The sequence below is a fragment of the Emydura macquarii genome, unplaced genomic scaffold (assembly GCF_026122565.2).
Source record: "Emydura macquarii macquarii isolate MOO-44397 ecotype Brisbane River unplaced genomic scaffold, CSIRO-AGI_Emac_v2 contig_67, whole genome shotgun sequence".
Taxonomy (NCBI): domain Eukaryota; kingdom Metazoa; phylum Chordata; order Testudines; family Chelidae; genus Emydura; species Emydura macquarii.
Window position 1 is genome coordinate 12835663 of NW_027130204.1, and position 23450 is coordinate 12859112.

Genomic DNA, 23450 nt, shown 5'->3' on the forward strand with positions numbered 1-23450 from the left:
CTGTATGCAGAATTATTAATTTCTTCATGGACTTTTCTGTGTTGCTCATCACTATAATATCAGAAGGATTCTCAGATACTAATTCATTTATTTTCACAAAACCCCTGCGAGGTGGGCAGGGCAGGATAGTATTGTTTGAGGCTCAGAGATTAAGGTCAGAAGTGTCCATTTATTTTGGGTGCCCAGTTTGAAATTTGAGTGATCGAATTTTTTGGAGTACTTAGTATTTTATATGTTCAAAGCACAAAACCCATTGACTTCAGTTGCAACATTGCTGAGTGCTGAGCTGCAAGTGCAGAACTCCTGGTCTCAAGCCAGGTCCCCATAAAGTGAGGAACACATAATTAGTGACCACTTGTGAATAGTTTGGTTTAATGGCTTGATTAGCATTGCACAGGAACCTTCGGCCAGGTCTGCATGGCTGTGGAATCCCCTGGGTTCCCACTCCATTCCCTGCTGCTCCCAGAAAGGCCCCAGAGACCCAGCATGGTACAAGCGGGGGTAGAATGCAGTTCTCCAGGGCAGCATTCAGCTGCCTTAACTATATTATCCTTTCTTTGCAATCCCCTGCCAAAGTCAATACACACCTTCTGCTTTCTGCAAAAATGAAACAGGGGTTCTGTAGATGACTGTCTTCTTAACTACTCGATCCTGCTCCATCCCCAGAACAGGGCTGGCCTGTGAACCAAGTGAAACAGAAAGCCTGTGGGGAATAAAATAGTATGTGATCAGTAACAAAGACTAGCCTAATTGAACCTTGCAATCTGATGAGAACCCGTCAGCCTCAGGCCTGGTCAGGTATGACTTTTCTGAACACATTCGGGTCAGGTAGTTTTTGTGTATCCTGATGTGTTTAGTTTTGATTTTGCTACAGGGAGACAACCCCTGAGTGTATGTGGTTTGTGTCCACGTTTGTGAAATGTGCGTGTCTTTACTGTTGTCTCCCTGGAATGGCCCTAGCTGGGTCCCCTGTCAGGTGGGTGTGGAGGGGTAGGGTCCCTGTTTCAGTCGAGTGTATCACTGGGTGGGGATGTGGCAGGCTTCGTGCTCCTTCCCTTGGGGTGCCATGCGCTGCCTCTGGGGCAAGCTGGGTGATCTAGCTACTGGTAACTGAGGGGGCTTCAGCTGTAGTGTGAGCAAGTGAGCCCTGGCAGTCAGGGAGCGAGGGCAGGTGCAGGCCTCTTTCTTGCTCGCTGTGTCTCTGGGGCCTTTCTGGGAGCAGCAGGGAATGGAGTGGGGACGTAAGGGATTCCCTGGCCATGCAGACCTGGCAGCATCTGCTACCTCCTGAGTTGCCTGAGCTGGCCATCCCCAAAGCCTGTGGAGGCCAAGGCACCCTGCTCCCCAGGTTCCTGCTGCCCAGTGTCAAGCTTGGCTAGCTGGGGAGTAAATCCATGTCATGGGAGTGGGGGGGTTTGTGTCCCTGCTGTATTGGAACAGGGTCCCAGGGCTGGTGACTCAAAGGAGCCAGGACCTCACCCCCCAGCCTTCCCTTCTCTGCCTGGTACAGCCAAAGGGAAGAGACTCTCTGCCTCCACCACCAAAGAAGAGGTCTGGGAAACTCCTCTCTGAGTCCCCAGCTCTAGGACCCCCCATAGCCCCCGAGTACAGCTAAGAGTACTCCAAGTAGACCCTTCAACCCAATCTGAGCCCGATGGGATCTGACTACAAGGGTTGGGTTCAGGTCGGGTGTGATTTTTCTCAATGCTCTGAGGCTCAGGTTTGGGTTGGGCTTTAAAATTAGGCCTGAACACACTTGTGTATCATAGTGTATATGTACAAGGGCATCGAATTCAGGTTGCATAGGAACCTTAATTTTGGTATTTCCAAACTTCTTCTTGCTTGATTTTGCAACTTCAGTAATGTTCTGTCAGTGTAATTTTGTGTGTGTGTGTAATTTCCTAGGTTTTTAAAAAAGCAAACTGAAATAACAAATTTTGTAATGTGGCCTCATATTGCCAATGACCTATGTCAGTGTCAGGGCTAGAACTAGAACTGGGTGAAAAACTGATTTTTTGGTTCATTGGCAGTTCTAAGAAATTAAAAAAAATAATAAATTAGAAAATTGATATGCGTTGCACCAAATCTGAAATTTGCAAACCCCCACCCCCACTTCCCCAATTGGCTAATTGAAAAAAATCTGTTTTGGGTTGAACAAAACATGAGGTCAATCTCAAATGTTTTGTTTGTGGCATTTTTAAAGAGCTACATTCACAAAGAGCTGGAGGAGGACGTGCCGCCCTCCTTATAATTTGTAGCTTAGTGTTTGTGTACTCCCATTGGTTGTGGGAGACTCAGGTTCAGTCCTCCCCTGAGTCTGATGTGAAGACTGGATTTGAACCTGGGGGGGACCTGACCACTGGGATATTCTGGGGCAGGTGTCTCACCTCTCCTGTTGAAGCTGTTTTATTTTTTATAAATCATTAGTCGTTGGTGCAGGAGCTAGCACTTGGTTCTCTCATATCACCAGACTATAGCGTCAGTCTCACTCTCTTCCTGGCTCAATGACTATTGATTGCCATTATGGATTACTATGACTTGCCACTGTGATTGACGTTGAATAATCATGGAAGATTTCAGCCCAAGTGGTTAAAGTTTGGCAAAGTTACAAGCAACTGAAAATAGTATCTTTATAAAATGGGCAGTGTCAGCCAACCAGAATAACAGGTGATGCTCCTAGCTCCACCTATGATTAGAAGCATAAGAAGTTTGAATTGGGAATAAAACGTTGGCTCATCTCATCTATCCCCTCCATCACGTGAGTGCAGTTTGTAAGCCAGGAGAACAGCTGTACAATAAATCAGCACAAAGCTAACAGGAATTTAAAATTTTGTTGTCTCTGTGCATTCACTCTCCAAGGCTGCTCTTATGTTTGATATTTTTATAGGGAAATAAATTATCCATCAAAATTGGTTTGAATAAATAAATCTGAGTAGCATTCCAGGATGCAAGCATGACTAATTAGGGAAGTCTGCATCCACACCGTACCTTAGCAGATTTGATGAAATAGCTGAGACCATTGAAGTTAAGATAAAATATCTTTAGTTGGTTCATTTTTGTTTTTTCTTAAATTTGCATTTTCTTCACAGGTAAAAAGCGTAGGCTAACTATTATTGAATGTGGATGTGACATTAACACAATGATTGATCTGGCTAAAGTTGCAGATTTGGTAAGTCAGCAATTATGTACAAAAGCACAGATACTGATATTGGAAATAATACTTTTGCCTAGATCACACCTACAGATTAAAAGCCTGATCTTTACTTCCATTGCAGTCACTGGTAAAACTCCCTTTGACTTCAGTGGGAGCAGGATGGGTCCCTAAAAAGCCTAATTTTCTTGTCCAGCCACCGTTACTGAGATGTAACAAGGGGGAAACTGCCTTTGAACTTCCATGTGACCCCGTGTTGTCCATACAACTTCTAAACCTTAATGAAAAATCTCTTAACAAGCCAACTTGGAACAGCAACTTTACACTAAACAGATTCCAATTCAGCCCTATTGACATTTGAAATGGTTTTTTAAAACATAAGAATAGCCATGCTGGGTCAGACCAATGGTCCATCTTGCCCAGTATCCTGTCGTCTGACAGAGGCTAATGCCAGGAGCTTCAGAGGGAATGAATAGAACAGGCAGAATCATCAAGTCATCCATCCCCTGTCATCCACTCTTAGCTTCTTGCAAACAGGCTTGGAACACTCAGAGCATGGCGTTGCGTCCTTGTCCAACCTGGCTATCCTCCATGAACTTATCTAGTTCTTTTTTGAACCCTGCTATAGTTTTGAACTTCACAACATCCCCTGGCAAAGAGTTTTATGGGTTGACTGTGTGTTGTGTGAAGTACTTCCTTTTGTTTGTTTTAAACCTGCTGCCTATTAATTTCATTGGGTGAACCCTAGTTCTTATGTTTGTTCACTTTCTTCACACCAGTCAAAATTTTATAGGCCTCTGTTATATCCCCCCTTAGTCGTCTCTTTTCCAAGCTAAACAGTTCCAATCTTTTTAATCTGTCCTTGTATGGAAGCTGTTCCATACCCTTAATCAGTTTTATTGCTCTTCTTTGTAACTTTTCCAATTCAAATATATCTTTTTTTGAGATGGGGTGACCCAAGTCTGCACACAGTATTCAAGATGTGGGCATAGCATGGATTTATATAGCGGCATTATGATATTTTCTATTTTACCTATCCCTTTCTTAATGGTTCCTAACATTGTTAGCTTTTTTGATTGCTGCTGCACATTGAGCAGATGTTTTCAGAGAGCTATCTACAATGACTGCAAAAACTTTCTTGAGTGGTAACAGCTAATTTAGACCCCCTTATTTTGTATGTCTAGTTGGGATTATGCTTTCCAATGTGCATTACTTTGCGTTTATCAACATTAAATTTCATCTGTAATTTTGTTTTCCAGTCACCTAGTTTTGTGAAATCTTTGTATCTCTTCGCAGTCTGCTTTTGACTTCAGTATCTTGAGTAATTTTATATCATCTGCAAATTTTGCCAACTCACTGTTTACACCTTTCTCCAGATCATTTATGAATATGTTGAACAGAACTGGTTTCAGTACAGACCCTGGAGGACACCACTATTTACCTCTCTCCATTTTGAAAACTGACCATTTATTCCTATCCTTTGTTTCCTGTCTTTTAACCAGCTACTGATCCATGAGAGGACCTTCCCTCTTATCTCATGACTGCTTACTTTGCTTAAGAGCCTTTGGTCAAAGACTTTCTGATCCTAAGTAAAAACTGTATCCCCTGGTTCAACCTTGTTCACATGTTTGTTGACACCCCTTGCCCAAAACTCTAAAAGAAAAAAGTCTTCAGTGATCAGATTGTTCACTAATGTGTAGAATGGAAGCATACTGCTACATCATTTCGGTTCATCTGATGCATTCTAGCTAGTGAACCCTGGATTTGAAGGTTTGAGTCTGCTGCAGTCAGGGTGTTTTCATAATAGAGCCTCCATTCTATAATTTACCTCTGTCTTTGGTCTAACAAATCTGAGCCTGTTGATCTTCAGGACACAGTACAAAGCTGACTTGTCTACTCAGATTTTTTGCCTAAGGTGGTGGACATGGAATATATTTTCACTGGTAGTTGATTGTGGTGTTATTTCTGGCCATTGCTGAAATTGACCAGCTAATCTTGATAGTCTTCTACTGTACCTATGTACCTGGAGACAATGAGATGCACTTAAAACGTAAATAATAGATATGGTATATGCCTGAGATTATGAATGTATGAGGCGGTGGTCTGATTGTCACAAGGTTAGGATGACTTAATTACTGACTGAGCCGTAAGCCATCAGTTCCTTTGCATTTTAGGCTCCTCATTGCTGAGGACCTAATTGGCTTTGTGTCATGTTCACGTGACTACAGGAGACGATTATCCTATGTCAATGTTCTGCTCCATTATCATCATGTCTTAGTGACACATTACAGTAATTGCAACATATGAAGGAAGTTTGTTTATCTCACTTGTACCAAAGACCTGTTTATGATCTAAGATGCCCTAGTCCCTTAAGGCATTAAAGCAGTAGTCTCTTGAAGTAACCTAATCTGTGGTTGCGTTTGTCAGATACCCAAAACAATCAGGACCTTTATCTGTACTAATTTAATCAGACATTCCTGCAAATATTGATAAAAGCTCAATCTTGCATGATTTAAGAGAGGACAAAGTTCGTTAGCTGAGGAGGGCCAGATTCTGATACTCTTACCCTGTTTTGTATTATCTTTAGCCTCATTGCTGTTTGAGGAGTAAGATAATACTGCCTCATTGCTGTTTGAGGAGTAAGAGGCTACTTAACTAAATAAGGGTGTCAATATCTGTCCCTCTGTGTTCAGCAATTGCTGGGACTAACAATTTTTTGGGGGGTTTGGGGGGTTGTGCTGGGCAGGGGGGCTTCTGTTCTGACTATTTTTGTCTGTAGGTGGTTTTTTAATCCTTCTGTAATCTTTCTGGAGAGAGGGAAGCAAAGTGAAAGAAAATTATATTGATTTAGAAGAGTGGGTTTGATTTCTTAGCCTTTTCTAAAGTAAGAAGTGCTTAAGACACAACTTTTAATTAAAAGGCCACAATTGGTTCTCTAGGTTTTGTGAAAATCCTTCGGAAGACTGCCTGACTCCTTGAGATTAAAAGTTTATCAAAGACAACAACAGACTGGATGAAAAGATTGATCCGGTTTAAAAGCATTGCTGTTAAATTAGTTAAAGATGCTGATGAGGGCATCCCAGTAGCATCAGAGTAAATTGTTTTCATTCACTTTCAGGTTCTTATGCTCATTGATGCCAGCTTTGGATTTGAGATGGAAACCTTTGAATTTTTGAACATCTGCCAAGTACATGGCTTTCCCAAAATCATGGGCGTCCTTACCCATCTGGATACCTTCAAGAACAACAAACAGTTAAAGAAGACCAAAAAGAGATTAAAACACAGATTCTGGACGGAAGTATATCAGGTGTAACACCAAACAGTTATTTTTCATAAATGTTTGAACTGCAGAAATTGATTTAGAGGTGGGAAAAATATTTAAGTATTTAAAGGTATTGCATTTGTTCTGTCTTTCAGTAACATAGTGAATAACAGATACTGTCAGTGTAGCATTTAGGATTGAGCCTCAAATTGTGCAATCTTTCTTTCTCTTGAAAATTGACTTGTGTGATTGATCTTTACCACAAAATGATAGAACTGTTCCAGCACTGAAGCCTAATAGTCGTTCATACAAGTAATAATGTGGGTAGGGAATTGCAGGATCAAATCCTTGATTCATGAAGGGCAGATGGTGTTGCCTTGCAAACTTTAATGTGGTTTCTGGCAATGCTAATGTTGAGTAGCTTATATATTCTTGTTCTACCTGCTGTTTTAAAAAAAAAAAAAAAAAAGGCTGGTTTCTGTGAAACATACATCTGCCTTTTAACAGATGCATTGCATGTCTTTGAGGCTGTTATGAACCTTGCACACCTGATGCCAAATTGTTGAAGATTTATTTTTGTTTTGATGGAGAGGAGGAGATAATTAACAGAATTAGCTCAAATCTGTTGTAGGCAATTGTAATTTATTGAATGCAATCTCCTTGCTTTAGTTTTAATAGGTAGGAATTTAACTGAGGTAAGTTTTTTTTAAATTTTTAATGTAAATTTGATTTTAGGGTGCTAAGCTCTTTTATCTCTCTGGGATGGTACATGGAGAGTACCAAAAGCAGGAAATTCATAATCTGGGACGCTTTATCTCTGTTATGAAATTCCGTCCCCTTGCATGGCAGACATCTCACCCGTATGTCCTAGCAGACAGGTATGTGGTTTTCTTTTCTCCTCAATTCTTTCTCTGTCCCCCGCACTCCAATCCCTGTGTTGTTTTTATAAGAATGTAATAGAGCCAGTCAGCTATGAGTGTGTGCCAGAGGTTTGATGATGGCTAAATTAAAGTTAATCTTTTTTTTTTTATTGACATAAATGAGGGGAAATCGATGGTTATAAGAAGTGTATTTTCAATCCTGTGCATGCAAATTTAGCCACTTAACTCCACTCATGTCAGTCTGAAGGAATGATGTAATTCTGTTCCTGTGCACCTCTGAAAAAGGCATTTCCACAGTTATGTAACTGTTGGGCATGCCAATGGCCTAATTTATTGTCTAGCTAGAGTTTTATGGAGTTATCCATCATGGTAGCATCTGGTGCATGGTATTTGTTATAAATAAATGCAATTCCACTGATTTGAAAAATCAGTTACAATAACTTGTAATCTGACTTGAGTAGAGCTGAGCCCACTTAAATCGGTGGTAAACTTGGCCTGATGACTTCCGTGGAAATAGGATTTATTTACAGACTTGGAGGATGAGGTACTTAAACGTGTCTTTAGAATATTACAGGATATTTGAACACTGTCCATAAAACATTTAAACAAAATTGCTGCTTGATTATGTTGAACTCCTATGAAAGCATAACATCCCAATAGCGTAGCAGCAGATAGTGAACATATCACTCTGATCTCTAATCACTGGAATGGCTCCCACTGAATACAGTCTACTTCAAGGTCTTTATCCTGAATTTCAAAGCTTTCCATGGGATTGGTTCTAGCCATTGAGAGATTATCTCTCCTCCCTCTGATCTTACACAACAGCTAGGTTTCACTGGAACAATGTATCTACCTACTAAAAGGGGGAGGGAAATTTTGTGAGTTCTGAAGATGAAACTTTCACAGGAGCTGGACCTAGACTATGAAGCTCACTCTTGGAAGAGATTCACAGAAATGAATTAAAAAACCCTTGCTTCTGTCAAAGTTCCATTCATTCATAAGTGAGAGAAAACATCAATGAACTCATCAGGTTATTTTTCTTGCAAAAGGGGAAAGAAGGAAGAAAGAGACATTTTGTTTTCTGTTTTTAAATACTAGGGCAGTGCTCAAGTGATATGTTTGGAAAAGTACTTAGAAAGCTCTGTGAAATGCACAGAGTACGTTGGGGGGAAAAGAAATAAAAATCTACCTGTTCCAGTTGTAGGTGTTAAATTAACATTGTTGTGCATGAGAGCCTAAAAGTGAAATTGGCTAGAAAGTGACTATAAACAAAAATGAAACTGACTCATCAGTTTTCTCTGTCTGCTGGAGGGAAAAGAGAAATGCCCTAAATGAACACACACTTAATCTTTCAGAAATATAGTATTAGATGAAATTTTATACCTTAAAAATAAAATTGTTAGTCAGAAATTGCTACGGTAAGAATCTTTTTTTTTTTTTTTTTAAGATGACTTTAACATGACAGTTCCTATTATCAAACAGTGAAAATGTTAAATGAGATCCTACTGTCTGTGATTTTTAAATAAAGCTGCAATAATAGTTGTGTAGCAAGTGCAAAAGGTGGCTGCAGTACTTTCTTTTTGGAAGATGATAGTTGAGAGAACATATTGCTATATCTTTTCTGATATTCTTTAGAATGGAAGACTTGACAAACCCAGAAGATGTCCGAGTCAATCCGAAGTGTGACAGGAAGGTGTCACTTTATGGTTACTTAAGAGGGGCATACCTAAAAAACAAAAGCCAAGTTCACATGCCAGGTGGTGTATCCAATCTCTTAAAATTCTTCTCATTATTTTGCGGATTTATAGCTTGTAAAGCTATTACTGTTAAAGAGATGGTTTACATCTGTAAAAGACCAACATGCTGTTGATTTTTGCACCATTTTTTTTTAAAAAAAAGTGATTTTAAAAAAATTATAGTTAATATTTCAATGTTTCATAAAACTTTTAATAGCTAAATCTTTTTGCAGTGTTGAATCCAAACACAATAACAGTGTACTAGCATCTGAAAACTAGAAAGTGAAATTGATCTGTGTAGTACCCTCTCTAGGACGATTGGAAATGCAAAAAATAAGTAGTGTAAGTAGTGGAAAAATATTAATTAGTGTAATAAATGAACACTACTTAATAATAAGTTAGAGATTTAAATTATTTTCTTTTTAACAATGCTGAGATCATGTTAGTAATGAAGATAAGTATATATTTAAAGGAATGAGTTGCCAGTGATTTATAGTCCACTAGCTGGTTAACTTGTAAAGTGTTTTCTGCACTTAGTGGTAAGTATTCAAAGTATTGCATGTGATTTTATCTATGCAGTGTCCCATTAATGTTAAATCACTGCATGCCACAGTAAATTCTTTATGGTGAATTGTACAGTATTTTTTGGATTTTTTGTTTTGTTTTTTTATCGGAGCATTGTCAAAAATCATTTCTCCTTTGTCCCCCACCACAGGTGTAGGAGACTTTGCTGTGAGTGATGTGAGTTTTCTGCCAGACCCCTGTGCACTTCCTGAACAGCAGAAGAAGCGTTCCTTAAGTGAGAAGGAGAAACTGATTTATGCCCCCCTGTCAGGAGTTGGAGGTGTAGTGTATGACAAAGATGCTGTTTATATTGATCTTGGTGGAAGTCATGCTCATCAAGATAAAGAGGTGAGGGGGAAAGCCTGTTAGAGTTCTCTGTTCTCAGTAGATTATAGTGTTTGTCTAAAAAAGGCAAAGCAGTGGTGCTTGGAAAAAGTTGTTTTGTTTTGGTTTAGATTTTTTTGATTTTATTTTTTTTAAAGAAACATCATCAACCCAAGTGGCATGCAAATGTATCCTTATCCTTAAATATCTTGATTAACAACCTTTCTTTCCACAATAATTGAGAAAGAAAATAGATTTTTCTGGTTTGTTTTTTTCCCAATCTCCCTCTCTCAAAAGCGGTGGAAAACAGCTAAGGGAGTAATTAATAGTAAATACATAGCTCATTTCTCTTCAAATACTTTCTGAGCGTTAACTAAGTCTCACGCCATCCCTGTGAGCAGAGCCTATGTATTTAGTCTCATTTTGTGGGTGGGGAAGTTGAGGGAAAGTGGTTGGTTGTATCTCATCCAAGGGCCTAGAGGAATGGCCCTCTGAGCCAGGGCTTGAACTCAGGAATTCCATTTTCCCTGTCTTGTACTCAGACCACTTCAAATATTATGGTACATGAGTTAAAATAATATTAAATGTGTGATATTTTTTTTAATACACTGATAAGGAGCCCATCTTTTGTGTGGCTTAGTATTGGGTCTGTTCCCATTGCCCTTTTTTTGGAATTTTTAACAATTTGTAGATTGTTTAGCAGACATTTTGCATAATTGGTTCATTAAACAGAAAAAAAACCTTTGGTTTGTCAGGAAGAAGTGAGACCAAATCATGAACTAGTCCAGAGCCTCATCTCCACACATTCCACCATCGATGTTAAGATGGCTTCAAGCAAAGTGTCTCTTTTCATGGACTCCAAACCATTAGGTTCAGAAGATGTGGAAAACCAAGAGTAAGTTTTGAGTTTTACCAAGCTGTGGGAGACAGAACAACTTGACTAGAAGAGACGTAACACAAGCAGCAGCTTTGGCCACTTATGTATCATAGTTAATAGCTGGTTCAGTGGGCAGACATTAAAGGTGTGTGGCAACACAGTTTGGGAGAGATTTAATGTGGAAGAAAAATGGGAGTATAGAGCTCTGAAAATTGAAACAGACATGTTTAAACTTTGACTCTGTTCCCACACCTTCGCTAGAACCAGAGAATAAGGTGAGATCATACTTATTTTCAGTAGTGATTTTATCAGGGTTTGAACTTGTCTTGTAGTTGAAAAGGGCTGTTGCAGAGTTTCCTACTATTTTCTGTAGCAGTCCTCCCCTAAACAGCAAACATACTTTAGCTGAGGTTAAAGTAGAGGATGGGAGTAGGAATGCTTCAGGATGTGGACATGGATGTTTATAGGAGAAATAATTGTAGGATGGGGATATGTTTGCTTTCACCTTCAGACATGCATCTAGCTTTTTTTTTTTCTTGGACATTTCTATTTTTGGACACAGTAAATTATGATCACTCATTAAGTATTTACTTTTCAGAATGGAATAATCAGTACAAGGTTCCTCTTTTGTCAAGTCTTAAGGGGAAAAGAAATCGAAGCTTTATTTGCATTTTCTGTGTTTAATGTAGTTTCTCCTGGAAGATAGGTAATGATGGTTGTAAATTTCCCTGGTCTTTGTGTGATTAGCTTTGGGATTGCAAACTTCAAACTGCTGTTCAGAATCTGCTGCAGGAGTATATTTCTAATTATAGATGAAATTGGTAATGCCATCCACAGTTAGATTGCTTATCACTTCCCATTATAAGACTCTATTTTCTGTTGCTTGTAACTTTTGTTTAACTGTTCAGGCTGAAATTTTCCATGCTGGATGTCAGCCTTGGCCTAATTATTTTATGTTTTTTTAAACTTTTGCTTAACCAGTTCAGCTATTTCTGAGAAGATTAAGGGAAACACATGTTGTCTTGTTCCTCTTATAAAAAAAAAATCTTACCATTTCATTAAGATCTTCTAGTACCTCCATGTTTTCTTTTAATGAAGTATTTAGGATGTAATTTCTATATAGCTGCAGATGACTGATACATATATATTTGGTGTGTGAGATAGATTGTTGGTAATATCTGTTTATATTGGACCAACTTCAGCTGGTTAGAGAGACAAACTTTTGAGTTTACACAGAACTCCTCTTCAGGTCTGAGAAACCTATTCTCAGGTCTGTGCTTAAAATGCTGCATAATTAAATTGCTGTAGTGCTTTAATGTAAATGCTCTAAGCTGATGGGAGAGAGCGTCTCCTGTTGGCTTAGTTAATTCATTGCTGTGAAAGGCAGTAGCTATGTTGGTGGGAGAAGTTCTCCTAATGATATGGCCGATGCTTAAGTAGGCAATAACAAAGTAATTCTGTAGTGTAGACCGAAACTCAGAATGTTACAGCTGTATACAAGGTAAAACAGATTGGTTAGCATAAGTGGTTAACACATATTTGCACAGAATTAATGTTCCCAGCAGAATTTTATTTTTTCATGTAGAATTTGTGATTTCCACCAAAATGCTTCCTTTTTCTGGGGCTGACAATGGGAGCCCTAGCCGTGTGACATTTCCTGAATCTTTTTTCTTGTCTGTATTGGTACAGACGTACTTGCTGACAGGTATTTTGAAATAAATTACCAAAATAAGTGAAAGTGACTTGATTATATTGTGTTACCTTGACAAATAAAATATGCAGAGTTTTGCAGAATTTTAAAATATTGTGAGCAGAATTTTTAATTTTTAGTGCAGAAATCCCCCAGGAGTAAATTGTGTGGTATAGACATGGCCTAAGCTTGAAAGCTGCTCTCTCCCCAACAGAAGTTAGTCCAATAAAAGCTGTTATCTTACCCACCTAGTCTCTCTAATATCCTGAGACCGACATAGCTACAATAACACAGCATACAACAATGGTTGTTTTTTGTCATCTGTTTCTCCATATAAAACAGTACTTATCCCCAGGTTAGAAAGGATTGAGATGACATGAGCATGGAACATAGTACATTTTTCCTTTCCTTTTTTCTTTTAAAAAATGATTCACTGGCATAGCCATGTGTGATACACTTTTGGTTTTTATGAGGGCTCTGGGAGAATGGCAATCATAATCTTCAGTAAAAAACTTAGTGCAGGCATTCTGTCTAAACTAGTAGACAACAATGAGGAATCACTAATTTAGTTGTGAGATTACTATGATGAAGCTTTTTGAATTGAGAGATTTCTTTGTCAGACAGTGTTGCTCCTTGTTTTAATGGCATAGATAGCCATATTCCTGCAGTTGAAGTCACACCACCAAAATGTTGTTTAAATATTTGTTTGCAACTTCAAATGTTTAATTCAAGCTAATGCTGAAATTTTTAAAAATCTTTTTCTTCTTTTGGAAAGCAGATTTGTGATGCCAAAAGAAGAGAAACAAATTGATTTGAAGACTGGGAGAGTACGTCGGAAGGCACTATTTGAAGAAGAAAATGATGATGAAGCAAGTGACGAAGAGGACGGCCAAGATGAAGAAATGTCTGAGGATGAGATGGATGGAAGTGAAGATGGTGGTGAAGTTAATGATGTTGAGGGAGAAAGTGACAAAGAGGTACCAGGGCAAGAGCTGGGTCTTAGGAGTGCCAAGCGTCTGAAAAAAGAGGAGACTAATAAAGAAACGGCAGTAGAACTGCCAGCATTTGCTGATAGTGATGATGATCTTGAGATGAGTTCAGGGGAAGAAGGAGAAACTGGCCTTGATGAAAGCCAGGAAGAGGCAGAAGATCCTGGAGATGAACAAGAGAGTGATGAAAAGGAGAGCTCAGACTGTGATTCTGAATCTTCAAGCAGAAGAACAAGTAAATTCACACCAAGTGAACTAGACAGGGAAAATAAAGAAAGAAGAGAGAATCATAACCTAGATCACACTTTGGGTAAAAAAGTGGTTCCCACTACAGATTCTGGAAACTGCACAGCTGAAGAGGCATCTGAATCTGAGGCTGAAGGAGCCTCTCTGGATGAGGAGGAAGAGGAAGGATCAAACGATGTCTCAGAAGTTGAAGAGTTAGATAGGAAAGGGATTCAAAGTACTCAAGAGAAGAATGTAGATGGTGTTGAATGGACTGAATCGAAGACTATAGAAATTGAGGATGGTGGTGATGATGATGTTGAAAATCTGCTGAAAGAGGAACAGGAATATGGAGAAGATACTGACTTTTCTGCAGACACAACAGGTAAATTTTAAATTTTTCATTTTTTCTTTACTGTGCATGTGTCGTCATGTTCAGTGCTTGAGACAGTGTCTTTTTCCTTTTGGGAAGCAGGTTGTCCTGTAGCTAGAGCAGAAAACTGCATCTAAGGAGACCTTTATAAGCCATTGATTCTCTGTTTTCCTGACAGTAAAATTAAGACAATACCTAGTTTTTATAGAGTTCTCTCATCAAAGGCCCTTAACATGCAAAATTGTTAGCTTTTAAAAAAAGTGAAACTTCTGGAGTGCATTTGGGAAAAGTAAACCACCTTTCAATGATTTTATTAACAGATGTAATCAGTATTGGTGGTGAATTTATGATGATGAAAATAAATAGTCTAGTATGCAGGCTTTAGTCCTAATCTTTCTTTTACTCTTTATTCCTTCGAAAGTTAGGAACGATCTATACTGCAAAAACAACCACAGCACAGAATCTGGTTACAATACAGGATGAAAAACTAGAGCCAACCCGTATAGATCTGGGTCGCATAACCAGATGAAGTCTTGATTGTATCCACCAATTTTAAGTGCATTGTAACTGGCTTCTGTTTAAGTTTTCTCCCTAATACAGATGGTCCTTTAGTCTAATACATTACCAGTGGAGGAAGGAATTTACAGTGTTTTTTTCCCCCCCCTTTCAGGTGCACTTAAATGGAAGGAAGATCTTACCCAAAAGGCAGCCGAGACGTTTCTGAGACAACAACAGTCAGCTCCCAACCTTCGCAAGCTTGTTTATGGAACAGGTAAAAATACACTTTTACATGTATGCCTGGAAGTTTCTCTCCCAGTGTCGTAACACTACTACTCTGTAGTAGCCGTTTAATCATAGGCATGTCAATTAGCCTTTAGGATCTACTCTTCCATGGGTACATGAGGAAATAATGGATTTAACTCTCCTTATTCACGTTTGGTTTTCCGATATACCCCCGAGAAAGAAAATTTTGTCTTCATTGTGAAACTTATCTTAGGCTAGTTTGAATAGGGTGTTACACTATTTATTTAGAAGTTTGCTAAACATATGTTTGTTTGGTCCTTTCTTTTTGAGATACAGCAATATTTTTCCAAGTGCATAAATAGAAAGTTGAATTCCTGTTTACATTTTTGGTTACAGTGTTTTCCCAAAACCAAGGTCAGCATTAAAAAAAAAAAAAAAAAAATCTAGTCGTAAATACTGTGCTGACACCATCCATTGTGGCAACTGCTTATTTATGATCTGTCTAGTCAGGTTAGATTTTTGGCTGTCCTCAGTGAATTTTGTCTAAAATTAACCAAGCCTTCCTTGAAAGGTAAGGAAGAGTTCATTCAGAATACGAATTGAGTTAATTTTGTAATGTCTGTCATAAGTGTATTTTTCAAAATAATAATGGTAATTAGTCAAGAATCAGGCAGGTGGTTTCAAATGAAGCTAAAGCTGTCTTTACATGATGTATCCTGTTTAATTCATAAACTGATATATTTCCAAGCAAGAGACTGGTTCCTCAACAAGTTGAAGCTATTGGGCATTCTGCATACATAAGATTTGCAGTATAATGCCATAAGAAATTACTAGTAAATTCACAAACCCAGTGTTAGCAGTTTGCAGACTGGTACAAACCAAATGAGATTTGTTTTTGGAGAATTTGAAAGCCTTTTTATAATGGGTTGATTTTTTTTTAAATCTTATGTTAAACAGTTTCTATCTGAGGTGTTGAACAAACACCTCACAGTTGCTTAATCAGAGAACAGATTTTTCAGATAAATTCAATCATCCAAAAGACCACCCGATTTCTCTCTTGAAATATGTGAAATTTTACATGTGGAATATATTTGTCCCACAGTCATGTCCCGACTAATTAGCTCTCCAACTAAAAACCTGATTTTTGGGTTCTGATCGCAATATATAATCATTCCCTTGCTGCTGCTTGCTCTATAAAGGAATCAAACAATGTATTAGTTGCTCTGCTTTCTTAACTTAATCCAAGTTGGAACACCGGTTTTCTTACTAATACACTTGTGCATAAACCACTTCTATAATTTAATTTCTTTTTCCTCAAACTACATCTTAAATTTAAAGATGTAAGGAGCAAGAGTGTTTTTTGATTCATCTAATAAATACACGTTTTGCAGATGATAATTTTAGCTGTTGCATTTTATTTAGTGGCTGAGGATGCCAATGAAGAGGATGATATTGATGAAGAGCTTGGAGGGCTGTTCCATGTCAGCCGTCCTGACAAAGAATCAAAACAAAAGGCTAATGCCCTTGACTGCTCCAAATTTCCAGTGGAAACCCCCCAGGATTGGGATTTAGATGAGGTACTGCTCTTGGAGAGACATCTCTTACGCTCTATTCTTAGGAGCAGGTTCAGTATGTATCCACTTACACTAGTCCTGAATTGCCCTCATAAAGACCTGCTGATATGTCATGGAGAAGTGAAACTAACTCCTGAATTACAGACAGTTCTGCTTATATGTTGTTTCTTTGGAAATTCTCATCTCTTTATCCTCACTAGACACATTTACAAACAAACAGGATGTTAGGGTTTTTTGTTTTTAATAAGAAGGGGAAGTTAAAGTGAATGAACTTAATGCTAGTGAAAGATGTTGGATAGACTGCCTTAATGACTGATGTCATTTATTCACCAAATGGTTACCGCGGGGGCATTATCACTGTAAGCTTCTGTGCTGACTCAGATTAATGTGCTTTAGCTTTTTTCTGGTAGGAGGATTTCTGGGGGGTAGGGAGAGGTTAATTCTTTTTCCTCCACCTCTCTGTGGAGGCTGCCAGCAAAGAAGAGAGTTTTGCTAGTTGTGATGTGGGTAGCTGTGTGCTAGCAAATGGACTGAGAGCAAGCCTTCTCTCAGGAAGATTATTACAAAGTGTGTCAACTGTTGAAGTATTTTTGTGGTGGTGACAAATAAGTGTACAAAGCAACACTTTTAATTTACAGGTTATGAACAGCATTCGGGACTGCTTCGTAACAGGAAAGTGGGAAGCAGATAAAGATGCAGCAAAACTGCTGGAGGAAGATGGTAGGTCTCATGCTCTTAGAAAATGACTAGTGGAGGAAGAATTAGCAAATACTGTAACTTAATATTTAATCCAAAACTCTTATGTATTTTAAAATGTTTTACATTACTAACACCCTTGCCAACTTCTCTACCTGTTTTATATATCTGAAGCACTCTGCAAGCATTAACTGATTTTATTAGTGTAGCAGGTGCACAAATAGGAGAGAAATAGCAGATTGCAACAGGGAGCAATTTACAGTCTTTGAATATGGAATAAGTCTGTCATATAGAATAGAAAATAGAATCCCCACTCAAGGCTGGTTGGCTTACACTTACACATACCCGCTTTCAGTTTTGTGGGTGTGTTTAGCTGTTCCTTTTGAATAGGGAGCTGAAATGAACAGAAATCCTGTTTGCAGAAAGTAAGTCTTGTCTGCTGGGTTTGCTTTGCTGAAAAGTTGGGACTTTAGATATGTTGGAGGACTGAGAGGTACTATTTTTAATTTAAAGTATGATTATATTGTCTCTCGAGCAAACTGTTTGAATATTGATAGCTTTTGTAGAGCAAACTTCCAAGTTTTTTAGCTTGAAATTACTGGATCCATTTTAGATTTTACTCTTCCTGCAGTCTCTGCCTCTACATCCTGGTGAGAGGCAGAGGCTCAGGTTGCTCTGCTGATACCTTAGCAGGCAGTGTTCAATCAGAGATAATGATACATGCTGTCAAAACTAAGAATTGTTTCACTCCTTCCAATTTTGTGACTCTGACTCTGAGAGATGCACCTGGATTTTTGAGGAGGTGGAGATGTGTGAAAGAGGTTGCTGATGGTGCAATACTGAAAGGAAGAAGGAAAAGCCACTGAAAAGCTGGGCTGTCCCTTGCTTGCCACAGAGTATGGAAAAGTGGTGGAAAGGAAATGTGATAAATCTGTATAGCAACCAAAGTATGAAGTATTAGTGAGAAATAAATGTACACAACAAAATAAAGTGCTTAGAAATATTACAGAGCAGTGCAAAAATGTTGCTAACTTATGGATTGTTGTGTTTATAGAACACCTGTATGGTGATTTTGAAGACCTTGAGACGGGGGTTGTGCAGAAAGGGAAACCTGCAGCAGAAGGAGATGAGGTACAATCTATAGCTTGATTGTTTATCAGCGACTCACATTTAGTATGTGTTTCTGCACAGTGGATGGTGATGATGTTTAGGACATCCCTTCAGCTTTGGAGCCCAAATGGAAAGTTGTTTATAATTCAGTAGAAACAAGACTGTAATAAAGAGAAAATTTTGGTATCTGAAGGATTGGAATTAAATAAATACATTCTTTCTTTTATTTTCATTAGGGTCAGATATGCTTTTAATTTCAGGTGATCAAATAAACTATATTATTCCTTACATGGAGCTCATAATTGTGGGGGAGCAGAAGTCAATGTACCATAGCTAACAGTAGAGGGCAGGCGTAATCAACTTGCTGAGTCTGAAAATAAAGGGTTTGAGTGATGGATGATACAAGTTGAATATGATCCTGACTGTTAATACGTTGTACTTTCATGTAATCTTTTCCAAAATAATGTCAGAAAATGGAGGAAAAGAAATGGAAGACTAGGATGTGACACAGACAAAACATGTCAAAGTGAATTTAAGCTGTAGTGCTATATGCTGCTACATAATATGCCCTAGTCTATGGGCTTGTCTACACTTGAAATTCTCCAGAGACATAGCGGTGCCGCTTCAGCATAGATGCTATATATATATATATACATATACCGATGGGAGGAGTCCTCACATCAGCATAGACAATCCATCTTCCCGAGAGGCAGTAGGTAAATTGGTGGAAGAATTCCTCCGTCGATCTAGCACTGTCTGCACTTGGAATTAGGCTAGTTTAACTACTCTAGTCAGAGGTGTGGATTTTCACATCCCTGAGTGACGTAGTTGAGCTGACTTAATTTTCTAATGTAGACCATGTCTGTATGCTTTGAGATCAGTATTGTGCAATATAAATTTAAAGGGAAAGGGCGCTGTTCTAAACTTGGTCTCTGTAATCATGAGGAAAAAAGCTTGTTTTATGTGAATGATGTGTTGCTTTTAACTGTCATCATTAGGGCTTTCTAATTTTGTGAGGCATAGTAATGTAGAGTAACCTTTGTATGGTGACATTCACATTTTTGCAGAAAGCCAGCCCTTTATGGCGGGCTAATGTGGCACCTAAGTGGTTATGAGGCTTTGTGCTAGCTCTCTGTGTAGGGATGAACTTCACCCAGTGTTTGATCTTTCGTGGAATCATAGAAATTTTAGAGTTGGGGAGGGGGGCGGCGGGAATCTATTTGGCCCTTCTAACACTGACCGGCACAGGATTGTTCTCTACAGTTCTCTGATGACTTCAAACAATGGCCTTCCACCATTTCTCTGGTGAGACTATTCCACTGTCTCATAGATCTCACTGTTTTAATCCGATTACTTCTCTTTAAACCTTCTTGAGTTATCCTTTGTTTGCTGAGCAATATATAGAGAGGTGCTGTTATAGTAAGGCAGTACCTCCGCGATAGGTAAGGATGAAACTAGTTCGTTATTTAAAATCCAATTTTCTAAGTATTCTAAAATTCACCTGTTCGTTTGAAAATTACTGTGCCTCATGGTGCATCCAGGATAGGATTAGAGGTTCTAATTTGAGGTTGTTTGAATAAGGAGTTTCTGAGATACAGCTCCCTTAAAAAATACATGACATGAAAATATTAGTGTTCTTACCTTATTTTTTCAGTACAAATTTGGGGCCCAAACTATGGCTTTGACCCTCCCCAAGCTCTCAAGCTCACGATTGATTTTAGATAAAGAGCTGACTTGCAGTAATGACATTTTTCCTCCAAAGCAAAACTGTCTGGAAAACTGGTGTTCTATAGTAGGGGCTGAGATAGACTTTGAGAAGGGAGAGGAGAACGTCCTTTAAGATGAATGGATCAGTCCATGACAGGAGCTCTCAGGGCTCTGTTTGTATCAGCTCTGTTCATTTCCATGTGGTGTTCTTAATGACTTGAGAACGTCCCACTGAGATGAATGAACCACTTCGCACCTCTGCGACCCTCCTATGCTGCAGGGTTGTGCAGAGCCCCTTCCCCCTGAAATGGATTCTGGAGCTACTTCCACTCCCCTTTTGCTGCCTCCTGCTGGTAGACGTACTCCTCAAAGCCCATCAGTCGCCACCTCTCTCTTTTTTCCCATGGCTTCTCCAGCACTACTGGAAGGGACAGGAGACAGGCACAACTGGTAGCTGAATGGCGGGTATGGTTCCTAGGAAGTCTTCCTGTACCTTCCCCACTCCATTAGTCATGGTCCTCTCATTATCACCACTTACTCAAAAAAGAAGGAAAATTCACTGCCCCAAAACTTTGTTAGTGGAGAATTACGGTTCAGTGGCAGTACCTTATCCCTTTTCAGAACATCAAATGCACCTATCCATAGACTTCTGAAAACCAGGAAATAAAAAGTTAAGAAGTTTAAGTATTGGTGCATTCAATGTTCAGGAAGAGAATGTGAATTCTGTGTTTGCTATGGGATCATGAGCTAATCTGAAGTAATAGGGACCAAATTTATTTAGGGCAAATATCTAAGATATATACAAAATATTGTTGAATTTTTTAGATTTTTTTTTTTTTACTTGAGTGACTTTTGAAGATTTTTTTTGCTTACGTGTGAAATGGTGGCTAATGACAGCGTCTTGAATGAAGCATTATTCATGTCCAAACTTTCAAAAGCTGTTTGTTAAACTCCTCTTTCTTACTAGGCTGGAAGTGAAGTTGAGGAAGAGGATAAAGAAGGAAAAGAACCCAAAGCAGTAGAGGAAGAGGAGAAGAAAAAGCGCATGGACAAGAAACGCAGATTGAAGGAAATGTTTGATGCTGAATATGATGAAGGGGATGCCACATACTTCGATGATCTCAAAGGGGAAATGCAGAAACAAGCTCAGGTACAAGCTGTCAACTTGGCAATTTGATTATAAAACTTCATAAGTACTCTTTCTTTAGGGAACTTAGATTCAGCAACCATTGATATCTCTTCAGCATTTACAGGCAAAACCCCATACATTTAGAGGGATTTTTTTAATGGGTAAATATTGTGATTCCATTACTATTTTAAAAAAACCCAAAATAATCGTTCTTTTGAAGCTCTTTGTTTTAATTGACTTATTGAGTCATTATTGCTACTAAAACATGCAACTCATTTAAAGCTCCCTTGTAAATGTTATCTGTTCAGGGGGTCCCGAGCTATGGTCTGTGGAGCACTCCATGGTGGTTTGCAGGGAGCTAACTGGTCACATGATAGGTGTTTTCAGTGGAAATAAATATTAGATGGAAAGAGGAGAGGAAATTTAAAAGCAAATGTAGTCTGATTAACCTTTAAAGAGGTCAAAATCTTTATTGCACTGACTACCACTAAAAAAACTTTGCTAATATTAGTTTTTCTTGGAAGCAATTGCTGTGGTTGCCATATGGATGTTAAGGAATCACAAGTGAGTGTGATGTCTACAAGGCAAAATATCCTGTTCCAGATGGGATGGGATTTTCAAAGACGCTCAAGACACAATTTGAGCAGCTAACTCTGCCCCAATGTTTAGTTATTAAATGAAACCCTGACTGTAGTTTTTAATGTAGCTTTTTGTATTGTACTGACATCTTTTTGAATAACTTTGCTGATTTATGTCATGGTGGAAGGTTATAAATAAAAAAAAACAAATGCTGAGTGTACACCATCTTCTCATCTAACAAAATCTTGCTCAGATGAGCCATTAACTCAGTTGTACCAGTTTGCATTAACCTCTGACACAAGTGACCAAACAATAGACCTAGTGTTCCGATGTGCTTGCATAAGAACACTTAAAATGTAAACAAGCCTCTTCCAGTAAAAGAATGAGGCAATTTAGAGCTCCTTCACTTACCGCCTGTTAGGGAAACATGTATTATTGTGATTCTCAAGCAGTGTGTTGCTATCTCAGGCCAGAGAGAGAGCAACGGATTTGGAGAAATCCAAAGACTTCAGAAATGTACTTGAACCACAGGATTTATCCTGTATTTTAGACTCCAATATATGTACAGACAGTCTCCAGAACAGTCTAGCAGCATAGCAAAGTATTGATGTTCCTAGCAGTACAAAAACAGGGGAAGAAGCCTCCTCTTAGTTACAAGCATCTTTTGTGAATTACACAGAACCTTAGGTACACTTAGCACGTCCCAGATAAAGACAGGCCCTCCCCTGGGGCGCTAAAGGTAAAAAATAATTTCACAAGTGCTTAAATGATTTAGCAGCCCACATCCCATTTTCAAAAGTGATTTTGGTGCCCAGGTCAGTGAGGCGCTTTTTGAAATTTTACCCTAAATTCAGTCTGCTGAGGATCTGTGCACGAAGTCACTCAGACATTCACTTGTTTGTTCTGGGTACTCTACTCAGGGTAGAGCAATATGCCCAGGTGTGATTCAGACTTTGCTATGTAAAGCTGGATCTGCTGTTTCCTAAAGGGAACCACGTAGGAAAGACTTTTTGTGGTAGCAGACATCTGTTACTCTGAAGTAAGTTACTAGAACTATTAGGGCTATCCAGACAGATACCATGCAAATTAGTGTTAATTTGCTTTTCAAATAAAAGTGAAACCTTCTACACAAGCATTGTTGATGCATAATTTTTCACATACCATTATATTCTCATTAAAAATCTTCCCCCCCATCTTTCTCACATAGCTTAATCGGGCTGAATTTGAAGATCAGGATGATGTATCCAGAGTTCAGTACGAGGGCTTCCGCCCTGGGATGTATGTTCGAATGGAGATTGAGAACGTCCCATGTGAATTTGTGCTTAATTTTGACCCTCACTATCCAATCATCCTAGGTGGTTTAGGCAACAGCGAAGGAAATGTGGGATATGTACAGGTATGCAGCCAGAGCTGGTTGTGCTCTGTGTAGTGCTACAACTGTGTTTCAGTATGCATGGTGCTGCTGTTTATTTTTATTTCCTATTTGACAAATACAAATAATAGCTAAAAATTGACGGGGAATCCTTCATCTGAAAGTCCTATTGCTGAAAAAAGAGATGGCTTTAGGCATGGTTAATTTAAAAGTCCAATGTCTGAGTTTGTAACTAGGCTGCCATGCTGTTTTAATACAGGTTTGATGATCCGAAGGAAAACTTTGTCATTATTGTTATTTTGGTATTTATATTATATCAGCACCAAGAGGCCCCAGGGAGGTTTGGGCCCCCATTGTCCTAGTTGTTGAACAAGCTCATGCAAACACATTTGTGGCTCTCTGGGGTCTATAATCTAAATAAGGCAAATTACAATCAAAAGTTTGGGTTTGAATTACTATTAGATATT

At 38.7% G+C, this 23450-nt stretch overlaps 1 protein-coding gene across 3 annotated transcripts in view; it reads left to right on the forward strand.

Annotated features, from left to right (window-relative positions):
- The window catches only part of BMS1 (BMS1 ribosome biogenesis factor), a 39749-nt gene that overhangs the window by 4850 nt on the left and 11449 nt on the right, over positions 1-23450 (forward strand). For 2 of the 3 annotated variants that reach the window (XM_067539917.1, XM_067539908.1), the window contains exons 4-16: positions 3090-3169; positions 6270-6458; positions 7149-7291; positions 8930-9051; positions 9746-9942; positions 10674-10813; positions 13261-14084; positions 14743-14844; positions 16239-16393; positions 17029-17110; positions 18141-18217; positions 20871-21053; positions 22819-23007. In XM_067539917.1, coding sequence (XP_067396018.1) covers positions 3090-3169; positions 6270-6458; positions 7149-7291; positions 8930-9051; positions 9746-9942; positions 10674-10813; positions 13261-14084; positions 14743-14844; positions 16239-16393; positions 17029-17110; positions 18141-18217; positions 20871-21053; positions 22819-23007 — 2483 coding nt within the window. The remainder of the gene's footprint in view (positions 1-3089; positions 3170-6269; positions 6459-7148; positions 7292-8929; positions 9052-9745; positions 9943-10673; positions 10814-13260; positions 14085-14742; positions 14845-16238; positions 16394-17028; positions 17111-18140; positions 18218-20870; positions 21054-22818; positions 23008-23450) is intronic. The other variant, XM_067539926.1, reaches the window with a different exon arrangement.